Below are 17,728 nucleotides of genomic sequence, written 5' to 3' on the forward strand. Positions count from 1 at the left end.
GGTGAAGAATGTAAGCTTCCGTGGAGTCCTTGTTTTTTATGCACGCATGGGAGAGTGCGAGAGAGAAGTGAAGATGCGATTCCGCGAAGTCTGGATCGGAAAGAGAGAGTGCCAAAGCTTCGAAACGCACTTGAGGCGGCCGAGATGTTTGACCGGAATCCTCAGTAAGATTCTTTGAATCAGGTCAAGAGGAAGGATGTCGTTAATGCTCTTCTGCTTCTTCTCCTCCATGATCGATCACTCTTCAGCTTTGTTCTTTTGTTAGGGTTTCTGCGTTGGTACAACACGGGATTTGAATCTGCTTGTGAACACAAGGGATTATTAGATAAAGTTCGAAAGTATTAAACCCCAAATTATTAGTTTGTAAATTTATGAGTAATAATAAAAACTAAAAAAATTGGTTTTTATTTTTAAAGAATATAAAAGTGATAAATTTGTCATTTAACTTTTTAAACTCTTAATATACAAATATATAATGAGTAATTTTGTAGTTGATTTTTTACGTATATCTAGTATTTTTGTTACACCAATTTAGTATCTAATATTTTAAAAATTTTGGTGATTAATTTTACCTTTTTGTCCTGCTAATATTCTAAAATCATGTTCAAAATATTATGTTAGTACTTGTCATTTCAAAACGTGTTTAAGTAGTTCCAATAAACACCTCTACTATATCCTTACTAAGTTGTACGTGTACTAGTTCAATCACATTAACATCTTCATTTTCCTCCTTGGCAAATGAAGAAGATGTTGATCTGATTGAAAAAAAAAAAACCTCATGTGCAAAGCCTGGGGGTTGCAAATGAGTTTGATTCTCAGGGAAGCTAATGGTATTGCGGATTCTCTTGCGGATTCAAACTTGGAGAGAGTTGCAAGAGTATATTCATCTTGAGAAGATACCCTAGTGTGGTTGTACGGATTCTTTTTCTTGTTTCTTTTGTTCTTTTCTTTGTTATTACTTATTAGTATCCACAACAATGCAGAATTTGTAACACAATCTTAGAAGTTGTAAAAGCTTATACCAAGATGGTTAAATTTTTGTACTTTATGTCCAGAAAATTGAACCTAACTATACAAATCCTAAATCTCTCATTGCACACTCTTAGCACTTAGGAAATCAATCAGAAAACTGAACTGAAAATATACGGTCTATACATTTAAAAAATCAATAAAAGAATATTGTAGATAATACATACAAATTGACAATTTCAAAATGCAGTTCACATGTCAAATCTCATATTGAAATGTGATATTCTGTTTAGATATACAGCAAATATTACATTGTTTCTACAAATCACAGCATAGAACAAAAGGCAATTAATTATGTAAACCCTTTATAATCATATAAAAAGAGGGGTTAGTGCTGAGAAAACAAAAACCAATAACTTAATGATAGATCACTCGAGGATAATGCAGCAAAAGGATGAAAAAGAATGTACATAGAAAAAAAATATAAAAAGCAAATGAAAATTTTCAAAAGATATATTCAATTTAACAAGATGCTAAACTCCATTTGCACTTTTCAAATGTTCTTGAGTTTTTTCCCATTAAATATTTGGATAGAAAATCATAATTCAGAGCAAAATAATAAAACTTAAATTTTTTTAAGCTTCCTCCCACTCAACTGGCGAATCATGTGCTGTATTTGCAATAAAATTAATCATGTGCTGTTATATGCACCATAGAATTCATCTTCTAGGTGTTCTCTCTTTGTACCCCAACAAGCAAAAGGTGGAGAAAAAGAAGAAACTTCTTGAATATGTAGAGGTCCAGACTGTAGTGTAAATAAATATTTCTTCAATCACAATAATGCAACTTTTGCATAAATAATACATAAAACTATGTACACACATGAATCATGATCTGCAACTTTAGAATAAAGCAAGGTAATGGAGAATGACCAACATATTTAATAAGACTAGCAGCTTGTGAATGATTTACAACTCAAACTCCATTTATGTGACTTTAGAATTTTAATATTGGCAAAAACTTTTCTATCAAGCATTGTGTTTTTTCACCCATGCTTTCTTGGTTCATTGAGTCAGAGCTCACCGGTTGAATAACTACGCTATCACAATTGTAAGATCCACTAAAAATTGGCCTCATGGCAGATCATGATGCAGAATCTTCCTCCTCACATTTCATATATGATGTTTTTCTGAGCTTTAGAGGCTTCACCTGATACGGATTCACAGATCACCTCTATCATGCTTTGTGTAAGAGAGGAATCACCACCTTCAGAGATGATGAGAACCTCAGAGTTGGTGATAGAATCAGATATACTCTTCTTGAAGCCATTGAAAGATCCAGGTATCACCTCACTGAAAACTGAAAATAACTAACTGCTTACATCATCATCACCTAACTAACTTATAACTAGTTTAACTAACTAATTAATTTACATGTGGATTATAATAACAGGATGTCTATTGCTGTGCTGTGTAAGGACTGTGCTTCTTCCACATGGTGTTTGGATGAACTAGTACAGATCATGAAGTGCTGGAATAATGGAAAAAATCGACCAGTTTTGCCAATCTTTTATCAAGTGGAACCATCAGATGTGAGGCGCCAGAGGAACCAATATGAAAAAGACATGATGAAGCATGAAGACAGATATGGCAAAGACTCCCATGATATAAAAGCATGGAGGTCAGCTTTGCGTGAAGTGGCCAATCTAAGTGGAGTGACTTGTACAGTGAAGTAACCTTACTGTTTTAGTGTTAGCTTCTGTTTTCACAGCTTCTTTACAAGATTTTGAGCATTTATAGTAACTTTGCTTCATTTTTTGATGGTGTATGTATATATTTCCTTATGTAAAATGAGTATATATTGAAGAGATATTTCATGCAGCTATGAAAGTGAGATTATCAAGAAAATTGTTCAAGAGGTCTCGGAGAAGCTTCCTCCTGAACCACTATAAGCATCCAATTGGTTTTGATTCTCACTTTGAAGCAGTGGAATCACTTTGGAATATTGAATCTGACAATACCATTTGCATGCTGGTCATGTATGGAGATGGTAACAAGACCACATTTGTTGGAGAGTTGTTTAACAAGTTCAGGCATCAATTTGAAGCTGCGCGTTTTCTTCATAAAGTCTCTGAAAAATCAAGGAGTGCTGATGGCCTAGAAAATCTCCAAGAACCCCTTTTGCATGAAATGGGTGTGCATAAAAAACCTAAGTTGGGAAGCACATTAAAAGGATCTTCTATTATAAAATGGTAGTAGAATTGTTATAACAACAAGAGATGCCAAATTCCTAAATAATCAAATGTTAGATGGATTCAAGATTGAGAAATATTGCATTAATGAAGGTGAATTCGAAGGAATGCAAGGTGCTAGATCAAATCAGAAGCAAGATAAGGTCTTCGAGGAAGATATGGTGGGCTTTGTGGATATCTTCAACAATGTAACCAAGCAGTTGAAGGAAAATGAGACCAACCTTAATGTTATCTCACTAATAGGCATGGGTGGTTTGGGTAAGACTACCCTTATTAAAAAAATTTACAACAATAATGAGGTGAAGAAGTTGTTCTCTTATTCTGTGTGGATTACCGTTTCTAAGGACTACAAAGCCACTGAACTTCTTCAAATCCTTCTGAAAGGTTGCGGGTTGTCTGAGTCTACTAAAGGCAAAGACATAAGCGAGGATGATCAAAAGAGCAAGGTCCAAAAGTTCTTAGAGAAGAAGAAGTATTTGATAGTGCTTGACGACATATGGGAGCCTGAAGTTTGGGCTGAGGTAGAATGCTTATTTCCGGATAACAATAAAGGCAGTGCAATATTGATAACTAGCCGTAATGATGGTGTGGCGAACTATACAGGATCAAAGTCTTACTACCCTCCATTGCTAGATGAAGATGAAAGTTGGAAACTTTTCTGCAAGAAGGCTTTTAAGGGAGGAGAGTGCCCATCTGTTCTAGAATCTATTGGTAGATTAATGACTGAAAAATGTAGAGGCTTACCACTTGCTATTATCACCTTGGCGGGGGTTGTCGGGAAGAAGAAGAGACTCACAGTTGAGTGGATGAGAATCATGCGCAGTGTCATTTGGTATCTTGCTAAAGATAACAGTAAAGTCCCCAAGGTACTGAAGCTTGGTTATGACAGCTTGCCACAACGATTAAAAACATGTTTTCTATACTTTGGGATATATCCCGAAGACTATGCAATTCCTGTGAAACGATTGAAACAATTATGGATTGCTGAAGGGTTAATACAGGCACCAAAAACAGGAATATTAGATGCACCAGAATTAGAAGATATTGCTGAAGAGTACTTGAATGAGTTGGTGGATCGCAGCTTGGTGTTGGTGGCAAAAAGAAGGAGTGATGGAGGAGTCAAAAGCTGCCGGATTCATGACCTTCTCCTTGATCTTTGAATATCAGAGAGTAGAGCTGAAAAAGGTATAGAGTTCTGCACGGAGAATTAGATCCCTTTGGACTTTGGACATGACTATTATTATTTTCCAGCAGCCCAAAATTTAAGATACTTGAGACTAAATCGGGGTTCAGAGTGTTAAACAAAGGATCAACCTGATCCAATCTGCACCTTCCAAATCTAGAAACTCCAATTGTTGAAGAACATTTTCACCGTTATAAACTTCCACATGGAATATGGAGGGTCAAGAAATTGAGACATCTTGAAGGCAGGCTATGCATAACGAGTAAAACAGTTCCACCAGACACATCAGGAGAAGACTGTTTGCCGAATCTCCAAACTCTCCAACTTGTCACACTTGAAGACGGGGTGACAATGTCCTCCATTGTGAATGGAAGATTCGCCAAGCTGAGAAAATTGGGTTTGCAGTGGAGTTACAAAATTAACTACACAGAGCATGAACTACTACAAGGCTTGCAATCTTGCATCACCTAAAAAATCTAGAAAAACTAAAACTAGCGGACTTTAAGGATTTGTCATTAAAAAGACGTGAATTTCCTTCCAATATTACCAAGATAAACATAGGGTTATCAAAATTTTAGGTGGACACTTGGGGTAAGAGGCAGTCCTTCAATATTCTAGGAGACCTTACCAGCCTCCGTGTTCTGAAAGTAACCTTAGATAGGATGTACAGTTGGGGCTCTCTTCGCTTTGCTGCTAAAAGCTTCCCAAATCTTGAAGTGTTTCATTTGACAAGGACGGGTGTCAGAAAATGGAGATTAAAGAAAGGTGCAATGGCATCTCTCCAACATCTGATCATCGATGACTGTGACTTGGAGGAGCTTCCGGAGCAGCTGTGGTCCTTGACCAACTTGCAGGACGTGATTGTTGTGTACACCCAAACCCAAAGTTGAGAGAAAGCCTCAGACCTGTTAAGTCAAAAGATGGTTGTAAGCTCATCATAGAAAACATATCGGATTTTTGGAGTGAGTTATTTTTCCTTTCTTAACCCATATCTGCCTTACTATCAATCAATCTACTGCGTGTCTAGTAGAAATTTCTATCTTTACTAACGGTTTTATCAGTCACATTACATATTGATTACTTGTATGACATTAAAATAAATCTTATGAATTTAATTTCATTGTGATGTGCCTAACATTATAAGGATACACATCAGCTAAAAATATTTGTGGCGTTGCCAAAGCTAACATCCTAACTGAAAGTATACAATCAAATCAATGAGAAAAGTATATTTATCTATAGCAGCAGCACAAACAACGAAGCATGTATAAGATTTTAATGGTAAAAGGTCATAGCTTTAGAAATGAAAGAGAGCCAAACCCTAAAACCTCACCACAGGACTAGACTCTAGAAAGCAAAACAGTGATTAATGATTCCCCAAGCACTTGATAAATCAAGTTTCACCATGGATAGTCAAAACTCAGATCTGAATGCAACTTGATGCACAATGCATCTTGCTCAATACTTCTACATTAATCACAAAGTTTAAAAACTAGCGCAAAGCATAGCGGAATAGTTAAATAACATTCTTCTTCTTATTACTATCACTAGGGAACAGCAAGAGACTCTGTATATATACGGTAACTTTCATAGTTGTAAGCATGGTGTCGAAGATGAGGAGGACATGTAAAATGTTGGAGCAGCTCTCCTCTGATATTATATTTGGCAATCTTTAATGATCCATCCGGAATAGAATCTAGTGCAGTAATATCACTACCATTGGATAAGCATAGAGGATCAATCTCTAAACAAGGAATCACATAAGTCCAAGATGAGTGCACTTTGTATTCTTTCATCACCCATATGTGTGTGTTACCTTCAACATAATTGTTCATATTGGAATTTCTAGTTATGTTGCAGTTAAGTGATTTTACGGTGGTGTTAGATGTGGTTGTTTTCTTACGTTGCTGCAATCTTTTTCTCTATCTTTTGCTGCATCGAGTGAAGTATTAGGTCATCAAAATTGTTTACTCTTGATCAATTTAAACTCTAAAATATTTAAAATAGACCTATGTTTCAAAGAATTCCTCCATGTTGCATTTTGAACAAAGTATTAAATAGAGTAGATTTAAAGCATAATCTTCTTTCCTATATGGTTACTCTCTGAATTTCTGGACACTGCCTTAACAGTTTGAACGCGAAATGAAGGAACATGCACAACAAATAAACAAGCCAATTTCAGATACATGGATGGGACCGTGCTCTAGGTTCACCACCAAAATTCGGTTAGTGGCTTTGGAAGGAAGGTGTAGATAAAATGCATGATAAATTAAACAAGCCAATAAAGTGTACATTAAGCACTTAGCAGCATAGTCCGAGATATTATTCTTCTCGAACATTTCAGCATTCATCACCTCATCTCTAGTTCTTCAACACTAGAATAACTTGCTTGACTTTTTCATCATAATATGGAGCCCTTAAAGTAGATATAACAATGATAGCTCCATGCTCTTGATCCATATAAAAAAATTGAAGAAGAATCAAATATAAAATTATGCCTACAATTAAGAAAGGCATATTTAACATTCCAGTCTTAAACATGTCTTTGTATCTAGTTCTCCTCATAAATCCCCATTTTTCCCTTTTAATTTCAGAGTGCATTAGCTTCCATCTTCTGTTAACACATTCAGAAAGGGGTTAGAAGAAAATGGAAGCTAGCAAGCTATGTCTTCATTTTGCTATGATACTTCTATAGAGATCTAGGAAAAACAGGGCAAAGAAGAGCAAAGAGACACAAGACTGTTCTTAGCGTCCACACCCCAGCTTAAAAGTTCAGAATTGCATTTAATAAAAATATATCTAAAAGCTAATGCTAAAACTAGGAAGTACCTAATAAAATAACGTTGAAAGTCATACATGAAAATGTCAAATTTACACCATTATAGCAACTATATCAACATGCTACAACGTTTCATTACCGATACAACAAAATATAAGATGAAAACATAAAACTTAACCTGGTTCAATTAACCTATAATGATAGAAAGTCCTACGAGCACATGCTCTATGAGCAATTAAGAATTCAAGTAGCATCCTAACTGCAATCCCAACAAACAAAATACTGAAATACTTACTACTAAGACCAAACTGAATTGACAAATTAACAATTTGTTTACATGTTAAATCTCATATTGATGTGTGATATTCTGTGTAGACATGATAATGCAAACAAGGAAATATTGAATAAAGATAAAACATTTAATATAACAGATTGGATTCAACTAGAGGAAGCTATATTTGCACTTTTAAATGTTCCAGTTTTTCACATTCATATTTGGAAGGGAAATCATACTTTAAAACAAAGCCAAAATAAAATAAAATTCTCTAGAAGCTTCTTCCAACTCAATTTGCCAATCTTACACTTTATTTACAACAGAATTAAGTGTCTCTGTTGTGCAGTCATTCTCTTCTAATTCTCCTTGTTTGACATCTTTCTGATTCTGATGGCCTACAGAAAAGATCACCATTGCATTACACATGAAAAAAGAAATAATTTAAAAGTTAAAAATCCTCACCACAAGACTAGGCTTTAGAAAGCAAGACAATGATCAATGATTCCCTAAGCATTGATAAATTCCAATTTCACCATCCATAGACAAAAGTGGCATTTGATTTGAACTTGATGCATAATGCATATTACTCATTACTTATTCGTTAATCACAATGCAATGAAAACTAAAAGGAATAGCTTGGTGCAAAGAATAGGAGAATAGTTACATACCGATTATCCTTATCCTTAACGTCACTAGGGAGTGGCAAGAGACTCTCCGTATATACGCTTTCACGGAAGGCAAGCGGACAACAAAGATTTTTAAAATGTTTGAGCAGGTTTCCTCTGACATTGTATATGAAATACCCTATTTTATCATAATCTCTTCCAATAATATCACCATTGCTGGATAAGCACAATGGCCGAAAGACTTTGCAAGGAATCTGATAGAGAGTCCAAGATGAGTGCACTTTATATTCTTTCATCACCCATATCTCCACCGCTATCATAATTGTGACAATACAAGGCTAGGCAGCCTCCTAGTAGGGCGAGACTGGAATAGGAGCATGCACTCTTTACAGGTTGTTCCGGCACAGATAAACTTGAGAAAGCCCTCTCCTTGAGAATTGAGATCGAAGATAAGAATAGCATCCCTGTAAGCTTTAAGACGCAAAGGCACCCAATGAATAGCACCATTCAAGAACAACCCACAAGAATTATGGTCAAACCAATCCAATGGGTTGGGGAGTGCAGCATCAAGATTAATCCATGAATTGGTTCTCAAGGACAAGCATTCCAGTGATCTTCTGGATTTTCATAATCCCTCCAAGCTACGAGAAGTAAGTAATCATCCTGTGATGCATCATAACCAAATCCATGCAGGCGCGCACTGTTGGGAAGCCTAAAGCCATGATACCTACGACAAGGAACAATATGAGAATAGGATATTCTTTTGCTGAATCCAGTCAGTGGATTCCATACCACAAGAAAATGTGGGTGTCGATGCAAGAGAATAAAGCTTTTGCAGGATCCCAATACCTCAAAATCAGAAGGTGGTTTCTTTTTGAAAGGGGGACACACCTCTTTTTGTGATGCATCATTGTCGTCTAAGTAAACGAAGTAAGCCATAGTGGCATTTCTTACAAAGAAGCATGCGTTGGTGGCAGCGGGAGAGTGGTGAAAATAAAATTCCGTAAAGTCAGGATCAGAAATTAGAGAGCACCACAGCTTGAAAACGCAGAGGCTAGAGAGATGTCTGATCCGCACCCGCAGAAGGATTCTGTGAATCAGGTCAAGAGGGAGGATGTCGTGAATGTCTTGCTCTTGTCATTCTCTCAATGCTCGATTGCTCTTTTGCTTTGTTCACCGTCTGACTTCAGCTTCTTCTTATCCATGCTTGAATTGCTGAGCTTTTCGCAATTCAAATATCAATTTTTCACTCAACTCCGGAACTTGAAATTGCCTTTGAAAACATAAAACTAAGATAAGGGAAGGGTCAGTTTCGGATTGGCCATTGAAAAAAAAATACTTTTTTTAAAAACAAAAATAATAATTTAAACACAATATAAAACAACTTAGATATTAATTTTTATATAATAAGAATAGATAAGATTAGGTAGATAGTTAGATAGATTGAATTTGACCATTCTTTTTTAGTTTTTTATGTAGTAAACATAATTTGCTTTTTAATGTGGTAAAACGTGTCACATTTTACTACAATCACCGTTAGAATCATTGAGATCAAGTGAATTTCTTAATTAGTTGTTGTATATCGTCTTTTGTAGCAGTTTAATGTTAATTTATTTCTATTCAGTTCTATTTTGAGTTTGCATTAAACGGATTTTGAAATATTGCTTGTTGCTCTAGTTTAATCACTCTGTTTTCGATTAGAAGCTTCTTTTACATATTAGTTTAAGTAGCAGGTTATGTAAGAATATAAAATAAAATTCTAGTAACTGCTAGATAGCAATATGATCAAGAATAATTTTTTGGTTTCAAAGGAAGAGTGAGAATAAGAACAACAAAAAACTAGACAGCAAGCTCATCAAGAACAATTCTGTGGTTTCAAAGAAGCAGACAAGCCAAGAAGTGTACATTAAGCAATTAATAGTGGATTGACCACCAAAATAGTGTTGTCACTTACAAGCACAAGATGTTACAGGTATGAAGGATTGAAGGAAGATACCTTTAGGTGGGACATGCGAGAGTTAACTCGAGAGCTGTTCTATTTTGGATATAATGGTGTTTGTTTGGTTTTAGCCTTTTAGGTGTGATGTACTTTTATGTCTCTGGAATACTCTGTTCTATTTTTTCTATAAGAAAATTTTTAATGAGATTCCTCTTATATACATGACTTAGTGAATGGCGAATGCCATGCATCATGGTGGTGTGAGGTTCCTTTATGTTTTGAAGTGCCGTTATGTTTATGTATTTAAGCCTACGTAGCTTTACAACTTCTCTGTTTGAGCCTTTCAGAGTCGCTTTACTAAATTAGGCTATATACTTGTCCTTTCGAACATCTGATTCAGGTAAACACCTGTCTGCACCTCTGCCTCTACATCAATACCAATACTTTTTTTATTAACAGTCTTATCAGTCACATATATGACATTAAGATAAATCTTATGAGAATAATTTGTGTGATGTGTCTAACATTATAAGGATACACATCAGCTAAAAATTAATTATGGTGTTGCTAATGTCTTAACTGAAGTATACACAATCAATGAGGAAAGTATCTTTATATATAGCAATCAGCACAACAACGAAGCATGTATAAGATTTTCATGGTTAGAAATGAAAAAGAGCTAACCCTAAAAACTCACCACAAGACTAGACTAGAAAGCAAGACAGTGATTAATAATCCCCGAGCATCTGATACATCAACTTTCACCATGAATAGTCAAAATTCACATCTAAATGCAACATGATGCATAATGCATCTTGGTCAGTACTTTTACATTAATCACAAAGTAATAAAACCTAGCAGGAATAATGTGGTGCAAAGCATAGCAGAATAGTTAAATAACATTCTTCTTCTTATCCTTATGCTTACTATTACTAGGGAACAGCAAGAGACTTTCTGTATATACAGTGTAACTTGCATGGTTGAAAGTATAGTGTCGAAGATGAGGAGGACATGTAAAATGTTGGAGCAGCTCTTCTCTGATATTATATTTGGCAAACTTTAATGAACTAGATACTGAAATAGGTTCTAGTGCAAAAATGTCACTATGATTGGATAAGCATAGATACTTAGATATTAAATAAGGAACCTCATACAAAGTCCAAGATGACTGCACTTTGTATTCTTTCATCACCCATATGTCTGTTTTCCGTTCAACATAGCACTGAGAATACAAGGCTAGGCACCCTCCTAGTATGACAAATGTGGCAGGACCACCCATTATGAGTTGTTCGGGCAAAGATATGTTTGAGAAACTTCTTTCCTTCAAATCAAATGTAAGAAGACCTTCCCGGTAACAATGTGAACCACGAGAGTAAGAAAACGGAAACCAATGAATAGAGCCATTCAAGAACAACCCATGAGATACCCACTCCATGAAACCCAATGGTTTGGGGAGTGCAGCATCAAGATTAATCCATGAATTGGTTCTCAAGGACAAGCAATCTAAGTGTTGGCAGTCACCATCATGCCAAGCTATAACAACTAAGTAGTCATCCCGTGACGTATCATAACCAAATCCATACAGCCGCGCATTACCGGGAAAATGAAAGTACATGCCCTTATTACGATGAACGATATCTAACCAAGAGTAAGATACTCTTTTGCTAAATCCGGTGAGTGGATTCCATACTACAAAAAAATGTGGCTGTCGGCTTAAGAGAACAAACCCTCTGCATGATCCCATGACACGAAACTCAGAAGGTGGCTTCTTCTTGAAAGGGAAAGATACTACTTTTACTTCATAATTGTCGCCATTAAATGCTTCTTCTAGGTGAAAAAGGTAAGCTTCCGTGGAAGCTTTTTTGTAGATGCACGCATGGGTGGGTGCAAGAGAGAGCTGAAGATGCGATTCCGCAAAGTCTGGATCAGAAATGAGAGAGTACCAAAACTTCGAAACGCACTTGAGGCGGCCGAGATGTTTGACCGGAATCCTCAGTAAGATTCTCTGAATCAGGTCAACAGGGAGGATGTCGTGAATGTTCTTCTGCTTCTTCTCCTCCATGCTCGATGGCTCTTTGGCTTTGTTCTTCTCTTTAGGGTTTCTGCGTTTCGACAACTCGGGTTGATTATTAGTTAGAAAGCATTTCAGCTTGATCCTAGAATTAGAAATTAGAATTCACTTTTTCTTGTTCAAAAATAATTAAAATAAATTATTTAAATTTTTTTAAGAATTTTAATTTTTAATTTTTTTATTTATAAATTAGATCAAAAGATGTCTGATTCTTAAAGATGAGTGCTACACATATAAGTCTTTTTGACTTACAAGTCTTACAAGTTGCTACACATACGGGCCTTTTAATGCGTTATTCAACTGTTTCCTGTTTTTAAAGCGTTACACTCAAAACGGTTCTTCTTCTTCCTCTTCCTCTTCCTCCTCCTCCTCCTCCTCCTCTTCTTCTTCTTCATTTTTTATTTCGATTTTCATAGTTTCTGAAATTAAGTTTTGAAATCGTTTTGAAGAAGAAGAAGCAGCAGAAGATGAGGAAAAAAAGAAAGAGTTCTGAATTATGCAACGAATTTTGGGCGTATTTCTTAAATCTTTTGGGTGTATTTTCAAAAATACACTCAAACGATTACAGAAATACACCCAAATGATTACAGAAATACACCCAAACGGTTACAGAAATTCACCCAAAACGATTATAGGAATACACCCAAAGGATTACAGAAATACACTCAAATGATAACAGAAATACACCCAAACGGTTACAGAAATTGACCCAAAACGATTATAGGAATACACCCAAAGGATTACAGAAATACACCCAAAAGATTACAAAACTACACCCAAATGATTTAAGAAATATACCCAAAATTCGTTGAAGTACATCTTATGCATAATTCAGAACTCTTTCTCTTTCTCCTCCTCATCTTCTGCTGCTTCTTCTTCTTCAAAAACGATTTCACCATGAAAAATAAAAAAAAAAACGAGAAAATAGAGAGAAAAGAACGTAAATGAAGAAGAAGAAGAAGAGGAAGACGAGGAAGAAGAACGTGCAGAAACGAAAGAAAAGGAGAGGAAGAAGAGTAAGAGGAAGAAGAACGTGCAGCAAGAAAAAGAAGAAGGAGGAGAAAGAGAAGGCAAAAAACGAAAGAAAAGAAGAAGGAGAAGACGAAGAGGAAGAAGAATGGTTCAAAGCGTGTTTTAAATTAGTTTTAATTGAACTTGTAAGGTTTACAAACTTTAATCGCTTGTATGCAAAGAATAACTCATTCTTAAATCTACTCACATACTCTTTAATTTAAATTTTATTCTATTAATATATTATAATCATCTTAAATTATGAAATTGAATTTTAAATAAAAATAAATTCTTTTCTTAAAAAAAAATAAAATTCTTTTTTCATATTAAATAGTTTCTATAAAAACTCTTAATATTAAACCCTACAATTTCAAATTATTATTTAAGTAAAGTGATAAATAGATATTAAGAATTTTGATCTAGGATTAATTAGTCTTTATAGAAAAAAAAAGTATCAATTAGATCTTTTAGAGTAAAGTACCAACCCGGTCCCTGTCCATTTTCCAAAATAACAAGACGATCCTTAACTAAAAACACGTTCCATTACGGTCCCTGACCCTATACTCCGTCTGCCAACCCGATCCTTTTGTCACTTTAACGGCGAAAAGTCGACGGAAAATGCTGAGATGTAAAGGCGAGGCTATGACACGGAAGGCTCGGGTGGTTACGTGGAAGATGGAATCCTACGTGGCTAGGTGAAATGGACAGGGGCCTATCTGTCCTCATCCACAACACAAAAACCATGACGTTTTGAGGGTTCCAGGCTTTTTTATTAGACGAGTCTGGTCATCTATCTTGCCTGTTTCGTGTATGGAACTGATACCACCACGAGCAATAGCAGAGATCGTGGGATTGGAAGAGATGCATTAGACGATAAGGGTAGGAGTATTCCTGTGAGCTCCGTTGGTAGTGCTGGAGCGAGGATGAAGAAAAGATTCGTTGCCCCGAAATGCAATTGTGGGATTCATACAATTCTATTCTTGTCGTCAACTCAGTCGAACCCTAAGAGGCTATTCTTTGGATGCCCAAATTTTAAGGTATGAAACAGTTAGTTATGTTGCTATTCCTGCCAAGATCTGTAGCAAGCATCTGTGCATTAATAATTTGAGTTTTATTTTTTTCTTAACTGTGCAGACTGCACAAGGTCGTTGCAAATATTTTCAATGGTTGGATGAATATGTTTCACTGTTTGACGAGGAGCAAATAAATGATGGCAGTTCTTATGCTCGGAATCCAAAGCAAAATCATTTTTTGGATGCAGCTGTTTGGATGGAGGAGAAAATTACAAAGCTAGAGGACAGAGTTTCTGGGTTAGAGTTGCAGATGAAAAATTCTACCCGCGTTAAGTGTAATAGGTGGTTTAGTTATCCATTGATAGCTGTTGTGTTTGTCTTTGGAGTTGTAGTTGCAAATTATCTCCTTTAGAGTGGATAGCAGATAGTTAGTGTATCTTGTTGGTTTTGTGTTGAAAGTTTCTGTTGCTGAAATAGTTGTATTGTATCAGTTAACAGTGTAAATCCGAGTTTATTAAATAAAACAGTTGTGTTGGTTGTTTGGAAAAGTTTCATTGTGTCAAAAAGTAGAATCTGTTATACTAGAATCCTTTCATTCCATGAAAAGCAATCCAGTAATAACTAACAGTAATATGTAACATTAACAACTGCAAACAGCCACCAAATGTCAACATGTTGTGCACAAAATAACTCCAAAAGTGGGCAATATATAGCCCTATACCAACATCAGCAACACCAAAATAAAAAGAGTATTATAGGCCCTTAATTCACATATGCTATCAAAACAAAAAGCAAAAAACTGTTTGTGGTGGCTATATGTAAGCTAGTTTATCAAAAAGTTAGCATGTACTTTTAACTTAATATAAATCTAGGACCACACTTCTAGTTCTTCCTAGGAGGCCTAAATCCAGGAGTTGGAATGAACTTGAATAGTCTTGATGCAGTCCCAGAAGCTGCTGCGGCCATATTCTCGGTACTAAGACCATGTTGTTGACTTGGTTTAGGCATCCTTGATCCAGTAGGAACATTAGTCTCATTGTTGGGTGGAATTTCTGTGTTGGTAGGAGTGGGAGGCCTGAAGTGAGGTCCAATAATTGGAGTAATCTGATTCACCACAGAAGCTTGAACAAAGGTGGAGGAGATTGGTGGCCTAACAATTGGTTGCTTCATCCTTTGTGGAGGTGGGTTATTCAAGGTGGGGGTCTCAGATGCTCCCTGCAAACCAACAAGATTGCATTATTTAAAATAAAAAGTAAGACTAAGACATTGCTATTTATAATGCAATTATGAATTACACTAGTCACTTACAACTTCTGGTTGGGGAACAGACTGTGAAAGAGGAATTTCATCACCTTGTCCCAGTGTTGTACCTTCTTTTGGTGTTAATTTAGGTAGCTTCTTTTTTTATTTTTTTGCCTTTGTCTACATTCATGAATAGTATACATCTCAATCTAGAGTCAACAATAAAACTCATGAAAACATGTAAACAAATTAACCCTACAAACTACTTACCACAGGATCCAGTATTGTTCCTTCAACACCAGTACTCATGTTGTTTTCCTCACCAACCTGGTTCTATGTAAGTCATCATACAGAGATGACATTAATATACTTCATCAATCTTTTCAATAACAATTAAATCCCTAACCAATCTATCATGTGATACTTAAATTCTTAACCATTATAAAAATATGACAAATCGAACCCTAAAGAAGGCATACCTGTGTGGTGCTAGCAGAGTCCACTGCTGGAGTAGACTGCTTCAAATTCCTCCTTTCCTTCTTGGTCATAGGCTTTCAATTTGGGTCTTTGGGTGGAATGGAGCATATTTTATAGTAATGACCCTTTTGGCCTCACCTGTTACAAGTCACTTTGAATGATTTTTTGGCTTTGTGGAAATTCATCTCCGTCTCCACAGAATTGACTTTTCTCTTCATCTGTGGACAATGTGTAGCTTTCTTAATTGGGGGAGGTAGTGGCTATGGTGAATCAGTTGTGTTCCAATATTCTTTACTGTTAACTAGATTAATGCAGACAGAATAGGCTGATCTGATAGCATCCATAGGGAGCCATTTATGCACAAAGTCCTCTGGCTTCAACCCCATCTTAGCCATGGCTGCAACCGCATGTCTACAAGACATGCCTACACACAGATTATGTTAAAAAAATATTAAGTAGTTAAAGACTTTACATTTGTTAACTAGACCAGCCATATAAGACGACGAATTGTATACCAATTAGCTGCCACACATTGCATGTACATGTCTTGCTTTGTAAGTTTACTCCAACTTTGTGCCTTTGCATATGAACTTCAAACAGTATTCTATCAGAATCACCAGCCCAGGTTGCTCTTCATTTGGTACTTTTGGGCTTGATAAACTGATTGAGCTTCTTCTGCTGCACTGGGGCCAAGATACCAGTGTGGTGCTCCAGTCTCTTCTTGTGCATAGCCCTTTTCCTCATGATGTAACACTCAAGTTTTCATACATTGATAGAATTGGCTTCTTCCTGTATTCAACAATTTTGGCGTTCCACACCTCACACATATTGTTCGTTATGTTATCAACCTTGGGCCCCATGGCTGAAGTAGGCCTTGCACCACACACTCGGTCAAACCTCTGCATATACTCCCATGCTCCCTCATTCAGTTTCTTTAATTTCTCCATTGCACTTCTGAATTCTTGAATTGTTGTACAACAAGAGCACTCCCATACCATCTGCTTTGTTTGTTCATCTTTAAAATGTTTTATAAAGTTCTTCCAAATATGAAGAACACAGTTTCGGTGATGGGAAGTAGGGTTCACTTCCTTCATTGCCAGCTCCAAACCCTATGGCAGATTCATATCACAATATTGGCAGGGATTCAGGTTGGGGAATTACTTCCATCAAGGCAGTTGATCCTAGGTTACTTCTGTGCAATTCCATCAGGTAATCCCGTGTCTTTCCATACTGTGCCTTTTCACTCCAAATGACAACCTCTCTCACAACCTTCAATGCTCTAGCTACCATTCTAAGATTGACTTTCACATTGTATTCATCTATCATATGATCCCTGACTGCACCTAGCTTCAGGTCAGGCTCTGTGAAGAGCTTCTTAACTAACTTATCAGTGACCCATGCTCTGTCAGCCAAGTTGCTACCAAAATTCCTTCTACAATTGTGTTCATTGTAAAGAGTTTTGATCTGAAAGCAACCTTTTGAACTGTTCCAGCTTGTAAAAATTAGCCAAGGACATTCTTCACCTGCACAAGCTTCTCTCACCCTCAGCTTCTCATTCTTAATGTATAAAACATCTTTACCCTCGTGCACAAAATAATCTTTCAGGGCCTTCTTGAATGACTCCATGGTGGGGAACAACTGTCCAACCTTAAATTGGACCTCACCATATTCAATGTCCTCATCAAAAGTATCATAGGCTATTTTACCCTCATCTCCAGATGAAACTGGACTGTTGAACGCGTCACTTTCATACTCATAAGGATTCTCATATTCACTATCCAGCTCTGCTGCAGTGGGTCTGGTACATGGTCTTCAGCTCCATTAGCAGCATTTGTTGTATCCTGCCCAGCAGGCCTCTGTTGTCTGGAGCTTCTTGGGCCTCCCGGCTCTGGC

General features: G+C 36.4%; 3 protein-coding genes across 3 annotated transcripts; 2 read left to right on the forward strand and 1 right to left on the reverse strand.

Moving 5' to 3' along the window:
* The first annotated feature begins 1,389 nt into the window (after nucleotides 1-1,389).
* On the forward strand, nucleotides 1,390-2,704 carry LOC130975910 (TMV resistance protein N-like). The gene is made up of 3 exons (XM_057900626.1): nucleotides 1,390-1,435; nucleotides 2,196-2,310; nucleotides 2,422-2,704. Exons 1-3 carry the CDS (start codon nucleotides 1,390-1,392, stop codon nucleotides 2,702-2,704), a joined length of 444 nt encoding a protein of 147 aa, XP_057756609.1.
* Nucleotides 1,978-4,380, forward strand: LOC130975911 (disease resistance protein RPP13-like). The gene is made up of 2 exons (XM_057900627.1): nucleotides 1,978-2,310; nucleotides 2,422-4,380. Exon 2 carries the CDS (start codon nucleotides 3,271-3,273, stop codon nucleotides 4,378-4,380), a length of 1,110 nt encoding a protein of 369 aa, XP_057756610.1. The 5' UTR covers nucleotides 1,978-2,310; nucleotides 2,422-3,270.
* A 6,533-nt stretch (nucleotides 4,381-10,913) lies between these two features.
* On the reverse strand, nucleotides 10,914-12,083 carry LOC130975912 (F-box protein CPR1-like). The gene has a single exon (XM_057900628.1). The coding sequence runs from the start codon at nucleotides 12,081-12,083 to the stop codon at nucleotides 10,914-10,916; it is 1,170 nt and encodes a 389-aa protein (XP_057756611.1).
* Between the last annotated feature and the right edge of the window lie 5,645 nt (nucleotides 12,084-17,728).

The sequence above is a fragment of the Arachis stenosperma genome, chromosome 4 (assembly GCF_014773155.1).
Source record: "Arachis stenosperma cultivar V10309 chromosome 4, arast.V10309.gnm1.PFL2, whole genome shotgun sequence".
In the NCBI taxonomy this organism is placed as follows: domain Eukaryota; kingdom Viridiplantae; phylum Streptophyta; class Magnoliopsida; order Fabales; family Fabaceae; genus Arachis; species Arachis stenosperma.

Coding starts and splice junctions, on each gene's coding strand:
- LOC130975910 (XM_057900626.1), top strand. CDS start 1,390: ATGATAGATCACTCGAGGATAATGCAGCAAAAGGATGAAAAAGAAT. Junction 1,436..2,195: donor GCAAAAGGATGAAAAAGAAT/GTACATAGAAAA, acceptor ACGGATTCACAG/ATCACCTCTATCATGCTTTG. Junction 2,311..2,421: donor GAAGCCATTGAAAGATCCAG/GTATCACCTCAC, acceptor TTATAATAACAG/GATGTCTATTGCTGTGCTGT.
- LOC130975912 (XM_057900628.1), bottom strand. CDS start 12,083: ATGGAGGAGAAGAAGCAGAAGAACATTCACGACATCCTCCCTGTTGAC.
- LOC130975911 (XM_057900627.1), top strand. CDS start 3,271: ATGTTAGATGGATTCAAGATTGAGAAATATTGCATTAATGAAGGTGAA.